At 43.5% G+C, this 23,498-nt stretch overlaps 1 protein-coding gene across 12 annotated transcripts in view; it reads right to left on the bottom strand.

Annotated features, from left to right (window-relative positions):
• Positions 1–23,498, bottom strand: part of LOC147018531 (forkhead box protein P1-like) — a 227,106-nt gene that overhangs the window by 11,517 nt on the left and 192,091 nt on the right. For all 12 annotated transcript variants that reach the window (XM_085898257.1, XM_085898261.1, XM_085898260.1 and 9 more), the window contains 5 exons: positions 12,129–12,205; positions 9,682–9,783; positions 6,788–6,909; positions 4,415–4,481; positions 2,179–2,420 (listed from right to left, as the gene is read on the bottom strand). In XM_085898257.1, the coding sequence (XP_085754383.1) occupies positions 2,179–2,420; positions 4,415–4,481; positions 6,788–6,909; positions 9,682–9,783; positions 12,129–12,205 (610 nt within the window). The remainder of the gene's footprint in view (positions 1–2,178; positions 2,421–4,414; positions 4,482–6,787; positions 6,910–9,681; positions 9,784–12,128; positions 12,206–23,498) is intronic.

Below are 23,498 nucleotides of genomic sequence, written 5' to 3'. Positions count from 1 at the left end.
TGCCAGCGTATGCCGACGTAACAAAAAGTGTGTCTAAAACGTTGGGGCACGTCGAATACGGTATGGGTAAGTTTGGTATGCGCGAGTAGAATGCTAAATACGCTATCATAAGTCGTAGTAAGTAGAGTACGTCAAGAAATTTTGAACATGTTCAAAATTTTACGACGTACTCGGCGTATGACACACGTTCGCATGCGATGAGGATAAGTTTTACACACGATATGTGGACGCTTACACACGTCCACAAAGGCTACTTATAAGCTACTCATAAGTCGAAACACGTCGCGGTAATGTCTTTTTTACGCGAAACTTATTTCTAACATATTTGACGTGCTTTGAACCAATTCTTTACGTAGTCCCAACACACATCGACGTATGTAGACGTATTCCAATGACGTCTTCCGGTCGACAAAAAAAAAATAAAATGAATGTGTTTCGAGCTTACAATTGCCATATAAAGACTTGTTCCCAGCGGTTTTGGGAATTGGTATATAAAAATGGTGTTCATAAAAGGGGAACCCAACAGTGTTTTCGAGTCCTTTTTGAGTCGATGTCCATGTCAGCAGTAACAGTAACAGTATCAGTATCAGTATCAGTATTAGTATTAGTATTAGTATTAGTATTAGTAGTAGTTTGTTCATGTTGGCAGTAGTAGGTGGGTGTGAGGGGGAGGGTGTGGGTTATGATGGATCCTCCTTGCGTCCGCGTGTCCACGGGTAGGTTCATAGGCTGCCACTCAACGATTTAAATGGCTGCATCTCCACTATTGAAAGTAGACGCTTGCGCTCAACAATTGGATTTTTTTTTACACTCAACGACTTTTAAACGGTACCACTCAGCTAGTTTCATTGTTTACAATGAACGATTTAAATTGCTGTCACTCACCTTTGTTTTTTTTTTTTTGTTTTTTTTTGACGCTGGGGTTTGGAAATTTGAAACGTTTCTTCTGAACGTGTTAAAACGCTCAAACTCGACTATTTTAAATAGACGCTGCCGATGGACAATTGGAATCATAACAAAAATTTGAGGACAACCGAAAAGTACAACGTTTAAAGCCAACGTACAACGACGTATGGCAACGTACTACGACGTATGCCAGCGTGCTCTTAATGTTATCAAAACTTACCCATAACGTATTCAACGTGTGCCAGCGTTTTAGAAAAAAAATTCAAAAATCGGCATACGTTGGCTAAAACGTCAAGGTGTGACCGGGCCTTTAGATCGGCCATAGAGTGACATGAGAGTTGTCATGTGCACGGAATGATGTATAATGTAGATTGAAAAGTCAAAATGAAGGGCTATTTCAATAATAATTAGTATGATTGTTGTTCACGAAGGTGATAATTACAATACATTGAAGGTGTTATGACTGCTCAGGCATGATCATTGTCAACACTACCATAGTTCTTTAAGAGCAGACAGTGTAGTGCTTCTGACATGACGATGTATGAACTGATGAGCAACTTTTCGAAATGTAAAGAAAGTACCTTCCTCAGGAATCTTCAAATAAGTTTTGAGTTGAACACCATTCCTGTCCCTTATTAGCTCGAGCAAATAACAAAAACGTCAAAGGAATGCCCTGGAGTGTGAAAAATGTGAACTGTCGTGACTGCATGATGCTTGGCTGCACCTGTACGATACTACTGTACCTTGGATAAACACAGTTTGACAGTTAACTTTCCCTGTTGCTTTAAGCTTCATCACCCAACCTTTTTGTCACAAGGATCCTCAATTTTGTGACACAAATTAAGATTGTTCGGGCGATTTGACCTGCAAGCACAATTGTCACACAACCAAACTAACCACCAAATTTCGTCCGAATCAGTCCACAACTTTTTGAGATATTCTGTTCACGGACAAACAGATAACCAAACAGTCAGACAAACAGACAGGGGTGAAAACATAACCTCCATCCACTGAAAACACAAAGTACCAAACACACAAATGGCTTTATGGTTTGAGGTTTAAAATTACTTTCAGATTATTGATTCAAACTTTTCTTTTCAAATCACCAATTCTCCCTTTAAACATGTTTCTTTATGGTTGGAAAAAATGACTTCCTGAACTACTGCTCCCACAATGTAAATATAAATCACAATTAAACAAAGCAAAATGAGTAAATAATCAGGATATAAACCAAAATAATAGGTTGGCTAATGTCGTGTTGTATTATGTTACCCAGGTATGTTGGAGCCCCACATATGCAGCCCTGTTGCCCCCCACCCTCGCTCGGTTCTGTCCGGGGATCGCTCAATTTCTGATTCCCCATTATGACTATGGGGGGCTCCAGAAAGCGAATCAAGCAGTGGTGCAGGTTGGGGTCCTTCTGCAGAGTATTCAACCTCTGAGAGATGGAATAGGTGAGATGCACTGTCCCTTGATGTTTGCAGAAAAGAAATTCCACTTTCTGCCATTGATGCCTGTAGAAACCAAAGGAACAGTTTCGAATAAATGGCTTACAACTTTCAAGATGTAAACATACCTGGTGCAAGTCAAAACATTATTTACACTGTGATTTATAATGATATTTTCAGAGATGTGGGTTATATGCAGACAACACAAAACACTTTGTGCAATCCAGAAATGGGAAGTCGAACTAATGCGCTTCAACCTTTTTCAGCCTATCTATCCACCAAATATAGACGTAAGAAATGAAATAAATGTTTTTTTTTCCTTTCCCATTAGAATTAGAAGTTATATCAAACCTTGGAATCACCTTCAACTAAAGAAACCCGTGCACACAGAATAAGGTTACGACGACAATTATTAGTCTTGTTCTTAACATTACCAAGTTTTATCAATGGAAAAGAGGATGTCAATGCACATGCAAGGTTGGTTGTTATCTTTTGATTATTTTATCAGTGTCAAAGATTTTCTCCCACAAGGTTAGACGAAGAATCATTAACATGATAGAAACATACAACAATGACAGGTTAAATCACATACCAGGACATTTTGAACTGTGCAGTCACTGACAGACTGGTTTTTTGCAGGGCAAGACTCCCCTGCATTTGATCATGTTGAGTTGTTGGCAAATAATTTCTTAATCATCCTCTGTTTTGGTCTTATTTACTCGTATACAGCCTGTGGCTGCTTGGTTGCATCATTTTATTGGGGTTCAGCTGTGCTGCTGATGCAATGCCCTCGTTATCAGCAAGCTGGTACGCATTTTGCCAACCTCGGAAGGGCAACAGGCTGACTCAACCCCACCTGGTGTTAATTCAATGGCTGACAGGGGCTTGAACTCAAGACCCTAAGATCTTAAGCCAGCCACCTTAATCGTTAAGTCAACACCAGGCCTTGTTTTGGTCTGATCTGCAAAATTGTATTTATTCTTTAGATATCTGAAAAAAAAAAACCGGGATCAAAAGCCATAGATACAATTGTGTGGTTGACATTCAAAGTTCAATGGCAAAATATTTGAGGAGCCTTCCAAAGATGGTTCTCCTGTGGTGGCTGTCTCTAGAAACTCCAGGAAAATTGAGTAACATTTTTCTTCACAACTTGCCTTGTATAGATTTGAGAACCAGCAAGTTCTCAAGTTACCATTAAAAAAATATGTAGTCCTGGGAAAAATTTTGGTCACATTTCATAACTTAAAAAGCTTCTTCTTTTCGGCCCCAACACAGACGAGGATTCAAAACAGGCAAACTGAGAATGTCGTTTATAACGGACAGCACTAGAATGTCCAGACTGTTTCAGTTATCTCCTTCAGTTTCACTCAAGCTTCTGTGTGAGATTGTTGTGGGAGGGCTTCTCGTGCCAAAACAAAACTTCTAAATAGTACATTATTGGCTATAATTACAGTATGTGCTGAAGAAATAATAATACACACAAAATAAAAATGTTTGGATGAAATATGACGAAAGAGAATGACTGAAAGATGCAGTTATAGCCAAATAATTCAGAAATTGTGCACGAGATCCGAAAGACTTTCATCAACTACATGTGAATGTCTCCTGTGATGTTTGATTAACATTTACAAAAAGTGAAAACCTGCATCGAGAAGTGTGTGTGTGTGATTTACATTTGAGAGATTCAATTTCACTTGCAGCACAGAAACACTTTGTTTTTTGGCATGCACCACTCCTGTTGGCCCTCTGCTTGAAACTGATGGACATGACTGATTAAAAATTAAACTTGATCAAAGTATTTGTAACAACGACCATTAAAAAACAGAGAGTTTTCATGTCCACAATGTCGTTCATGCATGCCAAATATAACTAACATCCTCAGTTTGTCAGTTATGGATGTAGTCTTTTACAAGGCTGTAAAGGCTTCCTACCTATACAACCATTTTGACTTCTAAGTACCTCAGACTACATCAACATTGAAAAAATGATGGAAGAAGATGAGATATATTACGGAGACATTTTGTGGCACATTGTGATTTATTGTAAAGCATTTGTATTACCTGCAGACTCATATTCAGTGATGATCCCATGCTTGATTGTTGTACATTTTTCATCAGAGTGGGACTCCTTTATGGAAAACAGCAGAGCAATTTGAGGAACAGGTGAATGTAAAGATAGTTTGAGAGGAAACAGGTTCAGGAGGTAATAGTGTGGATGGAGTGGAGGGAAAGGGGAGTGGGGGGGGGGGGGAGGGAGCAAACAGCTGGCAAAGAGAGGAAAGTGAGGGCATAATATTCAGTGGAGAATCATAAATGTTTGTCAAAAAACAATTGGTTGGCCATGATGTTATCAAATAAATAGGCCGAATGACCTTGGACAAGGGGATTCATAAATTAGACATCAGATGACCTTGACCTTTTCATCCTGCAGTGTCTCACTTATCGGTGAGTTAGCGAAACAAACTTAAGAATAAACCCCAAAAGGGAAATTTATACCAAGTGTTTATTTTTTTTTTTAAACTAAAGTAGCTGATAGGGTGTGGACAGGATTTTGTTAAAATCCCACCACTGTAGTTAGAGATGGCTAGAATTTTCATGCACCAATGAATGGATGTGCCATGGCATCAGGTCCCCAGAACATGGTTCCAAGTTTGTGAAAAAGAGCTGATATTTCTCGACACTGAATGCTAAAGCAAGAATTAAAATTGGAATAACTATTGGTTCATGAACGACCCAAGGAATTTTCATGGTTCAAAAGGAAATACAAATGGAATGGCTACGATTTATCCTTAAAATTAAATGATTTTTCTCCACAGAAGTAAAACAACCAATAAGGAACAGAGTTTGTAAAATGAATTTTTTTTTATTAGTGTACTGAATTAATATGCCGTGTCAAAAATCTTTGGAAAAACAAACAAATGACTTCAAGCTCCACATTGCCAACATTGATAGAAAAGTTTTCAAGGTATGAGAAAATGTCCATGTTCTTGTCTACCTGTCCACATTAATTACCGCACACGTGAAGCGAAAAGATTCAGACAAAATGGCAGCTCATATGAAATATAGATTATGCTCGGAAACGCAAAGCAAAAGTTTAAAAGATCCTCCCCATGTCCTTTTTCGCAAGACTGCACAAGGTAAGGTGTTTGGTGAAATCTCTCATTAACCTCCGCCATCGAAGATCGGAGGTTACTGTTTTCACCCCTTTCTGTTTGTTTGTTTGTTTGTTTGTTTGTTTGTGAACGGTATTACGGAAAAACTCCTCGACGGATTTTGACGAAACTTGGTGGGGGGGTTAGGTCTGGTCCAAGGATCATGCCATTAGATTTTGGACTTGGTCCAAAATCCAATATGGCCGCTATGGCGGGCATTTAGAAAAAATATTTGAATTTTTTTTTTTGCATTTCTTCATGTTATAAGTGATTTCCAACAAAAAACATCCCAAAATTATAATTGCGGCTGATTTTGGAACTTCAGGTGGATATACCCACGTAAAATCAATTTCTGTCTCAAGGAATCTAGTTATGACGAATGAATTGAGTATGTAAAAGTTAAAAGTAAAATGGAAAGTTGCAAACTATAACTCTGTGAGCACTGTTGACGTCAAATTGAATGAATAGGATATCAGGTTCACTTGAGTGACCTCGCAGTATTGTCGGCGGAGGTTTTGCACTCTACCGAGTGCTCCCCCTCTAGTTTTCTCTGTAATTATCATCCAAACTGGGAGCTCAAGCATGGGGCAAAGAGAGTGGATGGTGCTAAATTTATGGAATAATAAGTAAGGAAAGAAAGAGAAAGAGGAAGGATTAAAACACATATAGAGGAGGTATAGGTCTGTAGGAGGAGTGGGGAGGGGAGGGGAGGGAAAGGGAGATTGAAGGAGCATCGGATCAAGAGAAGAGGGGAAGGGGAGGAAGAAAGTCGGTATGTAGCATACTGGGGGGAGGTGGCGCATCAAACATTGGATCGTATGTACAAATGCAGTAAGTACTCATAGATGGCTGTCTTAGTTCAGCCCTTCACAAGAGAGGTTAAATAACAATAGCTGTAAAATAGAGATTGGTTGTGATATGGAATGTATAAAAATAAAAAACCCCGCAACTGTCATATGTGGGGAAGGGTAAGAGGGAGTGAGGAATAAACAGGCAAGGCAGTGAGGAAAGTCGGCTACACGATTGAGGGTAGGTCAGTGTTGTAGTGGCTATGTTTTGCTCTCACAAGAAAAAAACTATTGAAACGATTGAAAATATTACAGTTTAGCTTCAGTGGTCAAATCATGTTTAAATTTCATGGTGCGAAGTGTCAAAACGTCATCAGATGCATCAGAGAAATCCAAATGTGAAAAGTCTTCCCAGTTTGATGTGGAGGGGGTAATATAAGTAGAATAATATAGAGACATACAGATTGAGAGACATTCAGACACGTCGAACATACCCGCTGAGTTTGGGTGGCCTACGTTTCTGATACTCCATCTCATCGACTGTCCATACAGCACCCTTCACACTCTCCACCCGTACAAAACACTTGTGGAGGCTTAAATTGTGACGAACAGCATTCTGCAGCAACAGAGGTTCCCGGAAGAAACAGTATCTCTGTTATTATTTCATCATCATCTTTCACAGTATGTGTTCATAAAAAAAAAAATCCCTCTTTTGCGATTTGGGTATTACCAATAGTAACGCAACAATTATTAATGTAATATTAAAGCTTACAATAATGTGCATTTATGTATACAAGTGTTGGGGGGGTGGGGGAATGGAGGAGAGGAGTGAAAATGGAATTGAGTTGAGAGGAGAGAGGAGGAGGGCGAGAGGATGAGAATGTATTAGACATGGAGAAGACACAGAGTGAAGAATGTTTCTCCAATTACAGTACCCCTGTTATTTATATGGCCTTTCAGTTGTTGCAACCTGGCTAAACCTGAAAAAAATTCCAAATACCGAGTGACAAATATTTATCATGAGGAAGGAAGGAGAAATTTTAAATTTCCCGACATTTCTATTGACTCCTATCATTATTCTTTCGATAACATCATTCTTCTGACCTTCTGTGACTGCTTTTTAACAGGTTTTTAGTGTCCTATTGAAAGTGAACCCTGTGCAATGTGCATGCATCTTTAGTTATAGTAATATCCTCTATATTTGATATGGTGTCTGTTTACCTCCACCACCGAAGGTGGAAGGAGGTTATGTTTTCACCCGTCTGTTTGTTTGTCTGGTTATTTATTTGTCTGTGAGCAGGATATATCAAAAAGTTGTAGATGGATTTGGATGAAATTTTGTGGATAAGTTTTGGTGAGTGACAAGGACGAACTGATTCGATTTTGGTGAAGATTCAGATACTAGTATTGTTAAAAGTGATTCTTCACCATTGAGAGATCGGGCCAAAAATGATTTTTAGCACGATATTTCAAAAAGTTATGGACGAATTTCGACGATACTTGGTGGACATGTTGGGAGTGGGTGACAAGGACGAATGGATTCTATTTTGGTGAAGATCCGAATCAGGATGGGAGAATTTTTTCAATTTCAAAAGTGAATCTTTACCAGTGAAAGGTAGGGCGAAAAACGATATACTGTCGGACCCCGCTATTCGCAGGGGATACATTCATGAAAAATGTCGTGTATGTCCAATCCACGAATGTTGGGGCATTATTTCAATGGAAAAAAGAGGGATAGGTTCTGGGCGGTTCGTGATTCATCAGAGAAAATCAAAAATCAAATGGAAAACCGCCAAAAAAAACACGAATACGCCACGCAATAAAATGCGAAAAAACACACGAATATACTCACGAAAAACCATGAAACCACAAAATAAAAAAACACGAATACGCCCGCAAAAAGGTGAAAAAAACTGTGAATACGCGGGGTCAGTGAATAGCGAATTCGCGACCAGCAAGGTCCAACAGCATGGCATATTTCAAAAATTTATTGAGCCTGATATGCTCCACTGGATCAGGCATGTGTGGTGGTGTAGGTATGTGTTGTACTGAGTACCCTTCCAGTTTATTGGTGTTTTTAGCCTGTCCAAATACATATCTCAGTCACAGTGAAGCCAGATCCAAAAACCAGTAATGCTCATTGCATCATCACTTTGGAACATCTCGTTTAAACTCATTCCAGGCTCCAGGCTTACATTATACGAGTGATTAATTATATATATATATATATATATATATATATATATATATATATATATATATATATATATATATATATATATATACATAAATATTTATTATAATACGAGTTCTCATACAATGAATTTTTGATGCAGGAGGAGGCTATTAGGCCCATCAGAGCCTGCGCCATTATTACCAACCTGTGGCTGTGTGTCTGTACCCTATCCTTTTAAATGCTGAATGTCAAGCAAGGAAGCAGCACGTACTATTTTTAAATGGTATGACTCTAACGGGGTTTGAACCACCGTCCTCTCAGACTCAGAGTGGATGCTTTAACCATTACATCACTGAGGCTGGTAAAATCATTATTACAACTAATCATCTTACATACAAAGGCTACTGACATAGAGCTGGAAAAATAGATCTGTGGTCGTGTACAATCACCTCTGGGCTTTTAGGATTAGTTGCCTAATTGTAATATAATCACCAAGTTGTAGGATCGGACTAAAAATTTCATTTTTGGTGCTTCAAAAGATGAGTTGTATCACCAAGCAAGAGTAGACAATCACCATTGTGTGTCAATGTCATGGTAGAATTCCATTTTTACTCTCTCAAGCCATAGAATTCCTCCCATTACTCCTCCCTCAAGCTACATATGGGAAGCGATGCTGACAGGGTGGTTTTGTGGAAGCAATTGCAGGGTCATTCACATTCCTTCATGTTATTGCATATGGTTGTATGCCCATGTTCAAGAGAGGGACTCACTCTCCCTTCATTTCAACAAGAACATCTCCCCTGCCAGAAAAAAAGTTCAAATCTTGAGTGGCTTTCTGTTTTTGTGAGTTTTTCACTTGCCTGACCTTTTGGTGAGATCCACATCTTTATTATGGCCAGTTGTTTCTATTATCTGAATGACCAATGTTCCTGCAATGTTCAGATACTTTTGTCCAATGAGAAATAATGAATTACTCTAACAATGAAGCATTGTGTTTATTATAGCCTGCCAGTTCATAAAGAAGACAGAGTCAAAAGAAGAAGAAAATGATGAAGAATAAGAAGGAGGAGGAGGATAATAAGGGAAGATGGGCAAAAGCAATTGATGTGGGTTCTTTTTTTCATGAGCAAGGTGAAGCTGTTTACACAAGTAGAGCTGAATATGGCACAACAAAATGACGAGATGATCTGTGATTGTGTTCTTCAAACTCACCTTCCATGTGGCAGCGTTACGACGAAAGTAAGCAAAAGTTTGTGTAAACCACGTGTAAATCTCATTGAGTGTTAATTGCTTCTCTGGACATTCCAGGATTGCCTGAAAAACAATTATAAAGTATGAAACAGGCTTGCAGATAATATATACATTCATATGTTCAACAGTAGGTTTTTAGTGGATGAGCATGGCAAAAGCCAATCACAATTCAAGGTGGAGATCGAGGAGTATCAGGACAACATGAAAATCACAATGGTACTTGCACATAGACGACACTGAATATTGCCATTGTTCGCCCTTTTATAGCATTTAATAATAAATTAAATTTACTCTTAAATTCACTAATCTCTTACCATCATGATTTTTTTTTTAAACATGAATCATTCCACTTTGTTTTTCAATGCTACTGTCACGTCAAAGAGGTCCGTGAACACAGACTGTTCTGAGACGGAGGTATGAGATCCCTGCGGATTTTGAAACTTTTTTTTCAGTTGACTGTATACAATCTTACAATTACTATCGCTCAAGGATCGCCCAAATGGCAGCCAGATCTGGCGGTGCAACGCGGGAGTCAAAAGGCGGGAAAACGTCTCTTATCATTAAAATGGGTTTAATGCAAAAATAAATATGGGGATAAGGGAAGACAAGACGCCATCAATAAAACTGATGAATCAAGTGATTGACAGACACAAGTATGGATGGGAGGGCATGCAAACGTATGTATGAAGAGAGAAATAACCCACAATGGTGCCAAAAACAAATACCGGGACTTGCACAACAATGGGGAACGAGTGCGGATTTGAGCAAGGAATGAGCTGGTTTTGGGTCTGGTATGGTCCATGCAGGGTGGGAGGACGGCGATGACGTCGTTGAAGTGGATGTGAGGGATGGGGAGGTGGCATCCATGTTTGCAGTGCAGTCCTCCTGCTCTGCACAATGATGAAGCAAAGAGGTATGGCAATGAGGAGAGGGATGGTGACTCTCTACAGGTCTGGCTCCAACTGCTGCACACTGTGTGGCTTCAGCCCTCGTAAACTTTGGGACTGCACTCATCCACGGCGAGTCACTCTCATTGGCTGCCCACTAATGTGGGCAGCGCCTTTGTTTTGGCCATCTCGCCATCTGGGGCAGGACCTACAAAAAGCATTCTGCCCTCACCCAGGACTCTCCAGCCGAAATCACCACCATGGACCACGGTGCACCGGCCAAACAGTCCACAATGTTGCCTTCAAAAACATGTAGCGCTTTTTGGTGCCTTCCTGCACAAGTCCTCACCCGGCCTTGCTCAATTTTAAGCAACTACTAACACCCGCTCCCTTCGGGAGCAGCCTGGGGGAGGGCGGGGGATGAGGCGGGATAGTGCTGAGGTGAGGCAAATGTACTTTGTGCCATGACTAATGATCCCTCCCTGTTTGCAGCCAGGGTCAGTCAATCACTTTCACTGTGACATGTGTACAGGTGAAAATCGGAAGTGGTTTCCCACTCCCCATCTCCTCACAGTCGGTGGGGGGAGGGGTGTTCTTTGTGCTTATGATCTGACCCTGGGTACTACTAACACGTATGTAAAATTGGGTGGAGATCGACCCATCCCTGTCTGAGATGCGCGCGACGCACGCACACCTCATTTAATATAGAAGGATAATTTGAAATTCAAACATAAAATACATTCAAACTGAATGGCGTTGGTCTTGCTTCAAAACAACTTTTCATAAATGACCACCTGACATGAATAACTAACACAGACACATAAAAAGTTCTCTTTCTGGATTGGAAATAACGCATGTTTCGCCAACACCGTATCTGTCGTACGTGACAATTTCATTTCAGCAGCATGTTAACTGAAACCTACATCTTTTGTACTTTTACAGTGTCCCAAAATCCAAAGCTCTTTCATTGATCGATGTTGAACCGGCAGGCGGGTGTTGTCCAAACTTGCGTTTATTTGAAGAATAAGCACAAATGATACACGAAGTACGCCGGCACATCACGACACAACACAGTACAGCCCAGTATACGGTAAAGCAACTGATGACTGGCTGTTCTCCACTCCCCCCTCATGCCGCCTGACCACTAATATAAATGTGGAGCAAAAACATTAACGAAACCCCCTCCCTCTACTAACTACTTGTAATTACTACATAGTTTAGTATCTGGAAGTAAGGCAGAATCTCCCAAACTCTCACAGTCTTAATTCACACAGCTTAAAGTCGAACTGCAATATTATAACTGGTCGCCTTTTTGACTTTTCGAACAAACTTCTCACCTCACCAAACATTACAGTCATATAAAATAACCAGCTTCATACGAATCACACGTATACAGATGTTAACATCGCACAGAACCAATGCACCATCTTACAGTCACTGCAAGGAATGTGTGACAAGCAGAGACCCTGAGACGAGGTCTACAGCAGGCCAAACTTCAGCCTGTGAAACTGATATCTCTACCTGTCGGATAAGTGAAGCGTAGGTGAATGGTGGCCGAATATCAGCATTCTGATAGAAGTCTGGATTCTGAGAGAGATCTGCACGCAAAACACAGTGAAGCATGACATAAATGATGCAACTCCACTGCAGCAACTTCTGTTTGTTCAATTATTTCCTGTAAAGGATCATCACAGCACGAACAATATAATTTTGTTAACGCGTAATTAAACACCAACATCTTGCTGGCTGGCACGTTGCAGTACCGATATAACCGATATGTGAGACAAGACATACCTTGGGGAAATTGAATTTAAGGGCTTGGAAATCTAAGGTTTGGGATAATGTTGTGTTGCTATTTCTCAAGTCTCTTCTCTTATGTTCTTCCTTACGTGGCGTGAAGACTGCTGTGCTGTACTCCACTACCTTACGACCTCTGTCTAACTTATTTATACATCTGTGTCTTCCTACATCTGCTGAGGCCCTGTCCTTTTTTGCGCAACTCCTCTCCTTATGGTGCATTATTTCATTCCCTTTACCTCTTTGCTGACTTTCTATCTGTAGACCTTTGGTCTCTGTTGCTTCACTATTTCATGAACTCTGTCAACTGTGTTCATTTTACCTCTTTCTTACAACAATTTATTTGGGAAGCACTTGAAAATCCAAATTTTAAGATATCTTATAAAAATGTTAACCTCATCTTACTATAATTCACCGTCTGTCCGTCCGTCTGATCCCAGGTACTGCAAAAACGGCTGAACCGATCGCAACCATTTTTTGGGTGTGTAATCCTGGGACCCCTTGGAGTAAAATAGGCAAAAATATAATAACATGACCCCCTTGACGGCTCCTGTAGGGAGTGGGTACTTCTAGTTACCTTCGCATTCTGCGAAAGGTTATGTTTTGGTCGGCGTGTATTTATTTATTTATTTATTTATTTATTTATTTGTAATCTTGTGATTCGTATAATTCAAAAAGTATTAAACCGAATTGCATGAAATTTGGTGGGATGATTGGTTATTAGCCAAGAAGCATTCGATTAGATTTTGGGATCGTTCGGGTCAAAGGTCAAGGTCAAGATCACGAAAAGGTCAAAATCGTCTTTTTATGATAACACGGTCAATTTTTATTCAATTTGCATGCAACTAACGCCAAAATGTTCAGAATTCAACGCCTCATCTTGTGATATGCAATATGACACAATGACGCCTATCCTCTTGTTACCAGTTAGAGGTCAAAGGTCAGGGGAGTCACGACCTTGAAAAATATGTGGTTTTTGTCATAACGCGGTCAATTCTTGTCCGCTTTACATGAACCCAGCACCAAAATGTTCAGAATTTAATGCCCAATCTTGTGACACAATGACGTCATAACACATGTCACCGGTTGGGGTAAAATGTCGGGGGGGGGGTCACGCCCTTGAAAAATATGCGGTTTTCGGCATAACTCAGTCAATTCTTATTCGATTTGCATGAAACCAGCATCAAACGAGATTACCTTCTCTTGTTGAAACATTGTAGTCACCGAGCTTGCGAGTGAAGACTCGCCAAAACGACGTGAGTTGATTGTTGTTTAGTCCGTAGCCCCCGAAAGTCGGGGCAGGGGGATCATGACATTATAGATATGTGGTTTGTGTCATAAGACCATTCATATGAAACCAGTTCCCCACACTCATACCAAGAACAAAAAAAGTAGTGGCGGCGAAGGTATGCGCTCTATGAGTGCCCGTTCTAGTTTATTACAATAGATTGATTAAAAAAGAAAAATCATGATTTCAAGGCATGACAACACAACAGACAGCACAACTGAACAAACCCTTACATGATGAATTACACGAGTGGGCACTCCCGTCCGCGGGGACAGAGTTCCTTTCTCGGGCTACCTACAGTGGACAATGTGCAGCGGCACAGTCTTGGAAATGCAATTTATAATTTTTGGCATTTTTGAAAGAAATTTTACTGATCACAACATATCATACTCCAGATCATAAGATAAACGAAAATGATTTGTAATACCGGATACCACCAAAGGTAGCACTATTTCTGCTACGTGTCAATTTTGGAGTTCCGGCGACGTCCACATTTGCTCCATTATAGTAAGAATAATTAATTACCCTCGTCGAAGGAGAGGGGATTGCATTGGGGTCCATTTGTTTGTCTGTTCGTGACTTGGTGAAAATTTTTTTTTGCCAAGTATGTTGGTCTGCAGTGTTTGTCTGTTTGTTAATTGCCGGAATCCTTCGGATTTCGGCAATTATGTTGGTTGGTTGTGTGTGTCGTTCTGTGTGTCTGTCTATCTGTCTGTTTGTGTGTTTGTTTACCCTGTAGCAGCCACACTGTTTCAGCGATCATGACCAAACTGGGTACAGACGTCGGCCATGGTCCAACTTAGACACTTGTCGTTTTTGGTGAATCTCGGTCAAAGGTCAAGGTCAAGGTCACCGAAAAACCGAAATTCTTATTTTCGCAATAACGTCCGCTAAAATGGTCGTATCGACTTCAAACCAAATCCAAAATGTGCATCTTCCAATACTGCATCCAATACTGCATATGTCTCATTGGGGTTTCACACCAACACCCTTCTTAACGGTCGGGGGTCGAATGTCAGGGGGGTCGGGTCAAAAATTTCAAGTTGCGATAAAAACGCCATTTCAAGTCCGATTGACTTCCAAGTTATGATCATGACCGAACTAAGTGCTATAACTCATTAAACAGGAGCACTATCGACTTTTTAAAACCAAATTGATTTCCAGGTTTTTGTTTTTTCAGAGATCATGGAGATACGACAAAGTTATTCCGGCAATTCCTTGCTCAACGAGCAATTTCATTTCTTTGTTTCTTTGTTTAAAATGATTTCTGGCCACAATTTTCAAGCAATCGTTCTGTTTTTTGTGTGTGTGTGTGTGTGTAGTTAACCGGCCAAGGACAGCAACGCTAAATTTTGGTGAAGATCCAAATCTGGATCCGGATCTGAGAATTTTAAAAGTGATTCTTCACCATTGAGTCCATCCATCCATTGAGACCACACTCTGTGCAGAGCGTTGGTGCTGCCTAAGCAGTCTCCTTGGTTATTGGGCACAATCCTGGATGGGTCGCCACTCCGACACAGGATACCAGAAAGCAAGCACTCATTTTGCCGACCTCGGAAGGATGACAGGCAGAGTCAACCCCACCTGGTATTAATTCAACATCCGAGTGGGATTTGAACTCAGGAGCTGAGGATCCCAAGCCCGTCACCCACAACCATTAAGCCAACACCAAGCATCCACTATTGAGTGATAGGGCCAAAAACGATAGATAGCACAATATCTCAAAAGGTTATGGATGGATTCGCACTAATCTTGGTGGAAAGGTTGGGAGTGGCACGAGGAAGAATTGATTCCATCTTGGTGAAGATCCGAATCCAGATTTGGATACGAGAATGATTTAATTTCTAAATGATTCTTTACCATTGAGAGATGGGGCCAAAAACTATGTATCGACTGAGATCTCAAAAAGTTGTGGACGAGGTATGACAAAATTCAGGGGATGAGTTGGTGAGGTGACAAGAACAAGCCGATTCGATTTTGGTTGAGGTCCGGATTCAGATCCAACCTATCAATGGCATTCAAAATGTAAACTGTTCAGCCTGGTGGAGATATGTACTCCACCGAGTGCCGTTCTGTTTGTTTGTTCATCCGCACAGAACTTTAATGTTTTTCTCTGCAACCGCTTGTCGGATTGAGACAAAATTTTCACCAAAGGAGCGACTATCCACGTAGAATGTTTTATTGATAATTATGATGTCATAGGTCATGTGGTGTGGCAGCCATGGTGGAAAAATGGAAAAACTTTGGAGCTCCATATCTCTGGATTCAAGGAAAAAGGAAAAAAAAAATGTTGCTCCCAATCACAAAGATTGTGCAAAAGCTGCACAGGAGGTGCAGCTGCCCTGCGGAGGGCGGCTCACCGGATGACGGAATTGGGACAAAGCCGTCGGGACCCCCAATCTTTGATGATATGATGAAAACCATGGGGTCACCTTCCCAGGTCAGATTGCGATTGTGTGTGTTAGGGTGGTGCTGAGGTGTCGTCCACCAGACGGCGGTCTTCTTGGGTTAACCTGAGGCAGTCCCTTCGGGTGGGTGTCTGGAATGTCCTATCCCGAAGAGAGGATGATCACCTGTCTCTGTTATCATCTGAGCTGAAGTGTTTGGACATCGGTATGGCAGCACTCTGAGGTTCGGAGACCGGATTGTGGCGATATCATGGTGGGTGGTTACACCGGCTATTGGTGATGGTGACCATACACAAAGGGTTGATGCAGATGTGTCCAATAAGCTGACTCACATGATAATCGAGGTAACACCGGTCAACAAGCGTATAATGCGACTGAGGATTCGTCACTCCTTAGGTGTCGTTTCCCTGGTCTCTGTGTATGCTCCGACTGAGGCGAGTGATCTCACCGTGAAGGATGCATTCTACGCCACACTCGAGTCTGTGGTTGATCAGTGCCCCAGGCGAGATACTCTTCTAGTCTTGGGGGATTTCAATGCATCGGCTGGAACTGATAGGGATGGGTATGAGACGTGTGATGGTCCCCATGGGTCTGGAACTGTGAACCAGAAGAGCAAAAGTTCCTTGACTTTGCAAGAAGTCATGGGCTTAGGGTGGCTGGTTCATGGTTTCAGCACCCACAGGCTCATCGCTGGATTGAGTATTCCAACGCTGCTGGTGTGGCAAACGAGAATGACCATGTGCTGGTTGATGGTCGCTGGAGGATGATCCAGAACTGCAGGGTCTACCAGAGTGCTCAATTCCTCAATACGGACTCCAGGCTTGTGGTAGCAACATTGAAGTTGCACCTTAAATCCAGAATAATGGTGCCATCCCAGCCTCGGCTGGATGTTGGCAAGCTCAAAGATGAGAGGGTAGCTGAGGAGTTTTCAAACAGGCTGAGTGGAGATTTGGGGGTCTGGGTGCTTTGGGGGGTCCTGAAGAGTTGTGGAGTGCCTTCAAGACCACCGTCCTTGATGTTGCCGGTGGATGTCCTGGAACTCACCGAAGGGCAAAGAAGAATTTTGTCTCTCAAGGGACACTGTATACCATTGACCAGAGTCGCAGGGCCAGGCTGAATGGCAGAGCTGAGCTGTTCAGGGAGCTGAGGCGTAAAACTGTACGTGTGCTCAGGGTGGACAAGGAGGGCTCTGTGCGAGGAATCTGTGAGGGGGTAAAGCATCACCTGTGGTCAAGTGATTCTCATCCTGCTTACAGGGGAATTCGCGCATTGCGTTCATCCAAGCCCATCCCTCGGTGCACTGCAGTTATAGCAGAGGATGGTGGGCTCTTGACAGAGGAGTATGGAAATGAAGGCCCGTTTGGCTGGTAACTTTGAGCGGCTGCACCAGGCTGATCCACCAGCTGTCGAGTTGGACGTCAGGGGTATTACATCCCTGTTGCTGACCCTCCAATCAAATGTGGTCTACCTTCGTTTGTAGAAACACAGAGCACTGGTTGAAATGGGGTAAAGCTCCTGGGATCTGTGGCATCCATGCTGAACTTCTCAAGGCTGGTGGAAATGGTGAACTCATGTCATTGCATGCAGTTCTGTGCTCTGCCTGGAACACAGGCATCATCCCAACTGACTGGAAGAGGGGCCTTGTTGTCCCTCTCTGGGAAGGGAAGGGTGATCACCAAGACTGCAACAACTATGAAGGGGTGATGCTGCTCTCTGTGCTGGGCAAGGTCTTTGCTCGGATAATTCTTGATCGGGTTCACCGCCATCTGCTTGAGCACCAGCGCCCAGAACAATCAGGCTTTACACCAAAGAGGTCAAGGATTGACCATATCCTTGCTCTTCGGGTCCTCACTGAATGCAGACGAGTGCTTTGGCAGGGGCTGCTTGCAGCCTATGTTGATCTCTGCAAAGCATTTGATTCAGTGAATCCGGATGCCCTCTGGAGGATTCTTGGTCTTCATGGGGTGCCACCAAAACTGATAAATCTGATGTCTGAACTCTACTCTGATACTGAGAGTGCTGTGAGATGTGGTGATATCATCTCTGACTTATTTCCAGTTGTTACTGGAGTTCATCAGGGGTGTGTACTGGCCCCCACATTTCTCAGCGCTTGTATGGACTGGATTCTGGGGAGGATGTCAGAGAGATCAACCTGCGGTGCACGTTTTGGGAATGTCAAGATATTGGACCTTGATTTCGCAGATGATGCAGTCATCCTTGCGGAGACTCTAGATATCCTTTTGGGGGCCCTCGAGGTGCTGAATGAGGAGTCGGAGCCGCTGGGATTATGGGTTTCCTGGATCAAAACTAAGATCCAGGCTTTCAATGACATCTTGGATGCTGCTCTCGTTTCTGTACCTGTTTGTAGCGAGGATGTTGAGGTCACGGAGAGATTCACTTTCCTTGGCAGTGATATTCATGTCTCTGCTGGCTGTGAGCCAGAGGTCAACAGACGTCTGGGTCAGGACTGGGGAGTCATGGATTCACTGGATGATGGGGTATGGCGTTGCCGGTACCTGTGTGGGAGGACGAAAGTCCGAGTCTTCAGGGCCTTGGTGCTTCCAGTCTTGCCTACGGATGTGAGACTTGGACTCTGACCAGGGATCTGAGAAGGCGACTTAATTCCTTTGATACCAGGTCTCTTCGGAGAATCCTTGGCTATCACAGGTCAGACTTTGTGCCCAACGAGCGGTTGCCGAGAGAGACTGAAATGAGATTTGTTACCTGCCTAGTCCGTGAGCGTGAGCTGCGGCTGTATGGACATGTGGCTCATTTTCCAGACGCTGCTCCTGCTCACCAGATTCTCTCAGCGAGGGAGTCTCATGAGTGGCGGAGGCCAATGGGCCGACCATGTGCCTCGTGATTGCAGCAGGTTGATTGGCATCTCAAGGAGATGGGGATGGGCCAGGCATCTGCCTGGAGGATGGCCAGAAGGAAGCCCCTGGAGTACTGACGGAAAGTGGATGCAGCGACGTGCTGCTCCAGTGCATGTTCCCATACCTGACCTGACAAAGATTAATTGATTGGCTGATTGGAGCTCTGTTTCAATTTCCGCATGCATCCATTCCTGAATACATCTTAAGAAGAAAACGTCTCAACACAAACTGCTTTACATTTTGAATGCAGACGGGCTTTGCATTTTGCAGTTATATTTTGATCTTCCTCTTCGTGTGTTTTTGTATCCCATCATTCGCAATTCAGCATCTAAAAAGATGAATATCACATTAACAATGTCCTCTTCCTTGCTCCTTATACTGCCCAGTCTTATTTTTCCCCAAAGTAGATGCGGACGTGCTTTATGGGGATGGGACGGGTGGGTGTTTCCTAGTTTTATATAAATCCAAACTGACATCACCTCAACTTACAGTTTTCAACCATTCACTACACCCCAAACCACCACCCCACCCTGCCGGCTCTCTTGCTCCCTTCCCAGGCCATTGAGCTCTCCTGCCCCCCCCCAACCCCCACCTGGTGCAGGTGAAACTATGCTGCCTTGGTATGTAATAGTTGGGATTAATTTTCTGATGCAATGGCATTTGAGCAGTAATAGCTAATATTGACTGAGGGCTGGGGGGGGGGGGGGGAGAAGCAAAGGAGGACAAATTTACCCATGTGGAAACTGCTTTAACTTCAGCATTGCCCAGGTAAAAAGGGAAATTGTAATACTCTCTGCCACCACCACCAGTTGGTGCTACATAGTACACATTTACAAAGATAAGTGACTCCGCACCCCACCCCCTCTGCTCCCATGTGAGGCCGCAGTCACAGAGCCTATGTTACTTCCCATACAAAGTTGTAATGTTATCTGCAGTCTGGAGTTTTAACTTCAAAGATGTGGCCATGTTTCAAATAACTTTCCTCAAAAATTTAGTTATGACTGTTTTGAATCTTCTTCTTCTTCTTCCAGCTGCTCCCGTTAAGGGTCGCCACAGCAGATCAACCGTCTCCATTTCGCTCTCTCCTCCACATCTTCCATTGACACTCCAACCACCCGCATGTCCGCCCTCACCGCATCCATGAACCTCCTCTTTGGCCTTCCTCTTCTCCTCCTGCCTGGCGGCTCCATCTTCAACATCCTTCTCCCGATATACTCCGTTTCCCTCCTGTGCACATGTCCAAACCATCTCAATCTCGCCTCTCTCACTTTGTCTCCAAACCGTCCTACCTGCGCAGTCCCTCTAATATACTCATTCCTTATCCTATCCATCCTCGTCACTCCCAACGAGAATCGCAGCATCTTTAACTCTGCCACCTCCAGCTCCGCTTCCTGTCTTATTGTCAGCGCCACCGCCTCCAAACGCTTTCCATCAACCATTTTTTTTTCCAACTTCAGTGCCAACTCACCCCTCCCTCTCAAAGCAACCATCGCACTATTCTCCCTCCAAGACTCCCTCTCACCTTTCTCAAAATCTCTCCGCACTCACCCTTCTCAAAGTTGCCACCCACTCACATCCACAAAGTTGCCTCCTTTCCCTGCCCTCTCACCTCCATCTCATCACTCCACCTCCTCAAATCCTCAACTGCCTTCTTCCCTCTCTCTTGTCCCTCCCCTCCCCCAGTACCACAGAGCCTTTTCTCCTCCTCATCCGGCCCTCTCCCCGAGCTATTCTGCAATCCCCAACACTCTTTCATCAACTCTCCTTACCTCCTCGCTCTTCCCTTGTCCTACCCTCCCCCTCCCCTCCCACCCCCTGCACCCAAAGCCTCCTCCCCTCCCACTTCATTAACAGTGTGGACCTCAAATATCTGGGGCCTTCGCTCAAACCTTTCAGATCTTTCCAAACAGGTTGCAACTGACAAACCAGACATAATCTGCCTAACAGAAACTTTCCTCCCCCAAGACGTCTCTGACTCCCAAGTGTCTCTCCCTGGTTACTCCCTCCTCCGGCTTGACAGATCTGAGCCTCGTCCTGGTGGAGGAGTTGCTCTCTTCATCAAAGACTCCATTCCTCACTCTCCATGCGCTGCCCTCACTCCCCCACACCCCCAGAAATACCTCTGGCTACGGCTTCCCCTCGACTCCCACCTCATGTTTGTATGTGTACTGTACCGTCCACCTAACAGTGATGACTCCATCTACACCTCACTATCCAAAAACATGGACCAACTTCTATCCTCTCATCTGAACTCTCTTTTCTTCATATGTGGCGCCTTCAATTGTCATCACGCCAGTTGGCTAGGTGTGGGTACCTCTCTCATCTGTCATGGCACTTCAGCAAAAGCTTTCTGCAACTCATTGGGACTGACTCAATCGGTCAACTTCCCGACCCGGATCTCAACCAATGGAACTCCATCTCTTTTGGATCTGATTTTGACAAATTTCCCTGACAATATCCGCTGTTCTTCCTCCGCTCCAATCGGTTCTTCTGACCACGTCCTTGTAAAAGTGGACATCTCTCTGGCTGTTATCAGAGAACCACCTCACCGCCGTCGAGTCTGGCATTTCATTCAAGTCGACTGGCAGGGTCTCCAAGCAGACATCAAACTTTGAGACTGGTGTCCCATTGCTACTTTCTCCAACATCACCTCGTCCTGGGAATTATTTCAAAGGAACTTGCTCTCCCTCATGCACAGATTTATCGCCTCTCGTCTTCAGTTGTCCTTCCCTTCCTACCACCCATGGTTCACTGATGCTTGTGGCGAAGCAGTTGTGAAAAACTTGCCTTTTACTCATGGAAAGCAAACAACAACTGAGGGCAATCTCAGTTCCTTCCATAAAGCTCGGAACAAGTGTGTATCTACCCTCAGGAGAGCCAGAAAACAACATCTTTCTAATCTCAAGTCAGAACTCTCAAACCTCTCTCCGTCCTCCAAATCCTGGTTGCGTCTAATCAAATCTGTTTCTGGTGAATGTTCCCCTCCATCCCCTCAAATGGCCGCACTGCTGATACCGCATGTGAAAAAGCTGAATGCCTAAACTCGGTGTTTGCATCGAAATCTTGTGTCTAAAACCCATCGCTTTCTGCACCCACCTGACCCAGTTGCACCCAACTGTCCATGGACTCTCTCTCCTTTTTTTCTGACAAAGTGGAGAGCTCTCTGTCAAACCTCGACTCAGATTCTGCAACCGGTCCAGACTACATCAGCCAACGTGTCCTAAAAACCTGCTCCCCTGCTTTTCCTCACCCTCTCTGTTCAATTCACTTTTGCATTTGCTCAAGGTCATCTGCCATTTGCTTGGAAATGAGGAAACATCACTGCCCTGCATAAAAAGGTGCAAAAACAGATCCCTGCAACTACAGACCAATCAGCCTTCTCCCAATCATCAGCAAGGTTATGGAATCCATCATCGCTTCAGACATTAAATCCTTCCTCTTCTCCAATGGCTTAATTTCTGATCATCAATTTGGATTCAGACCAATTCACTCTACCCTGGATATGCTGCTTCTGCTCTCCCATCAATGGATGGAGGTATTCAATGCTGGACATGAAATTAGAGCCATCTCCCGAGACATATCACATGCTTTTGACACGGTCTGGTACCCTGCCCTGCTCGCCAAACTCTCTTCCAATGGTATCCAAGGCCATCTCCACTCATGGCTCGTAGACTTCCTCTCCTGTCACAGTCAACGTGTGGCCATAAATGGAGTTCTCTCACCCCCTCTTCCTGTCCAGGCTGGAGTTCCTCAAGGTAGCATTCTGGGCCCTGTTCTTTTTCTGGTTTTCATCAATGATCTCTCCGACTCTCTGGAAAATCCTCTATATCTGTTTGCTGATGACTCCACCCTCTGCCGTACCATCTGTCATCCCTCAGACCGGCAAGCAGCAGCTTCTTCACTCACTGCGGATCTGGATAAAATCACAAATTGGTCCAACACGTGGAACATGTCTTTCAATCCCGACAAATCTCACACTTTCACTTTGTCTCATCGAAAGGACCATTTGGACCCCCCCCCCCCGCTGCCCCTCATCTTCTTTCTCAACAATCCTCTGGAAGAAGCCCTTTCTCTCAAGCTTCTGGGTCTCACTATCTGCTATGATCTTTCCTGGGAAAGCCACATTTCCAACCTGACTTCCAAAGCCAATGGCCGACTGGGAATCATCCGTCGTGCAAAGTCCTCCCTTGGCCCACCTGAGCTCCTGACCACATACAACGCTTTTGTCTGCAGCCTGATGGAGTACTACTCTCCCCTCTGGGCTAGGGCTCCTGCCTCTCACCTTTCTCGGCTTCAGGCTGTGGAAACCAAGGCATTTCAGATTATTGGCATCTCCCGCGATGAGGCCGAGTCTTTGTGACTGCAGATCTGGATAAAATCACAAACTGGTCCAACACGTGGAACATGTCTTTCAATCCGGACAAATCTCACACTCTCACTATGTCTCTTCGAAAGGACCATTTAGAAAAACCACCATCCACTTTCTCAACAATCCTCTGGAAGAAGTCCTTTCTTTCAAGCT

This window comes from Eptatretus burgeri, chromosome 10 (genome assembly GCF_056783735.1).
Source record: "Eptatretus burgeri isolate ZD-2024b chromosome 10, Ebu_testis_v1, whole genome shotgun sequence".
Classification (NCBI taxonomy): domain Eukaryota; kingdom Metazoa; phylum Chordata; class Myxini; order Myxiniformes; family Myxinidae; genus Eptatretus; species Eptatretus burgeri.
This window is presented reverse-complemented; position numbering and strand designations above follow the sequence as displayed.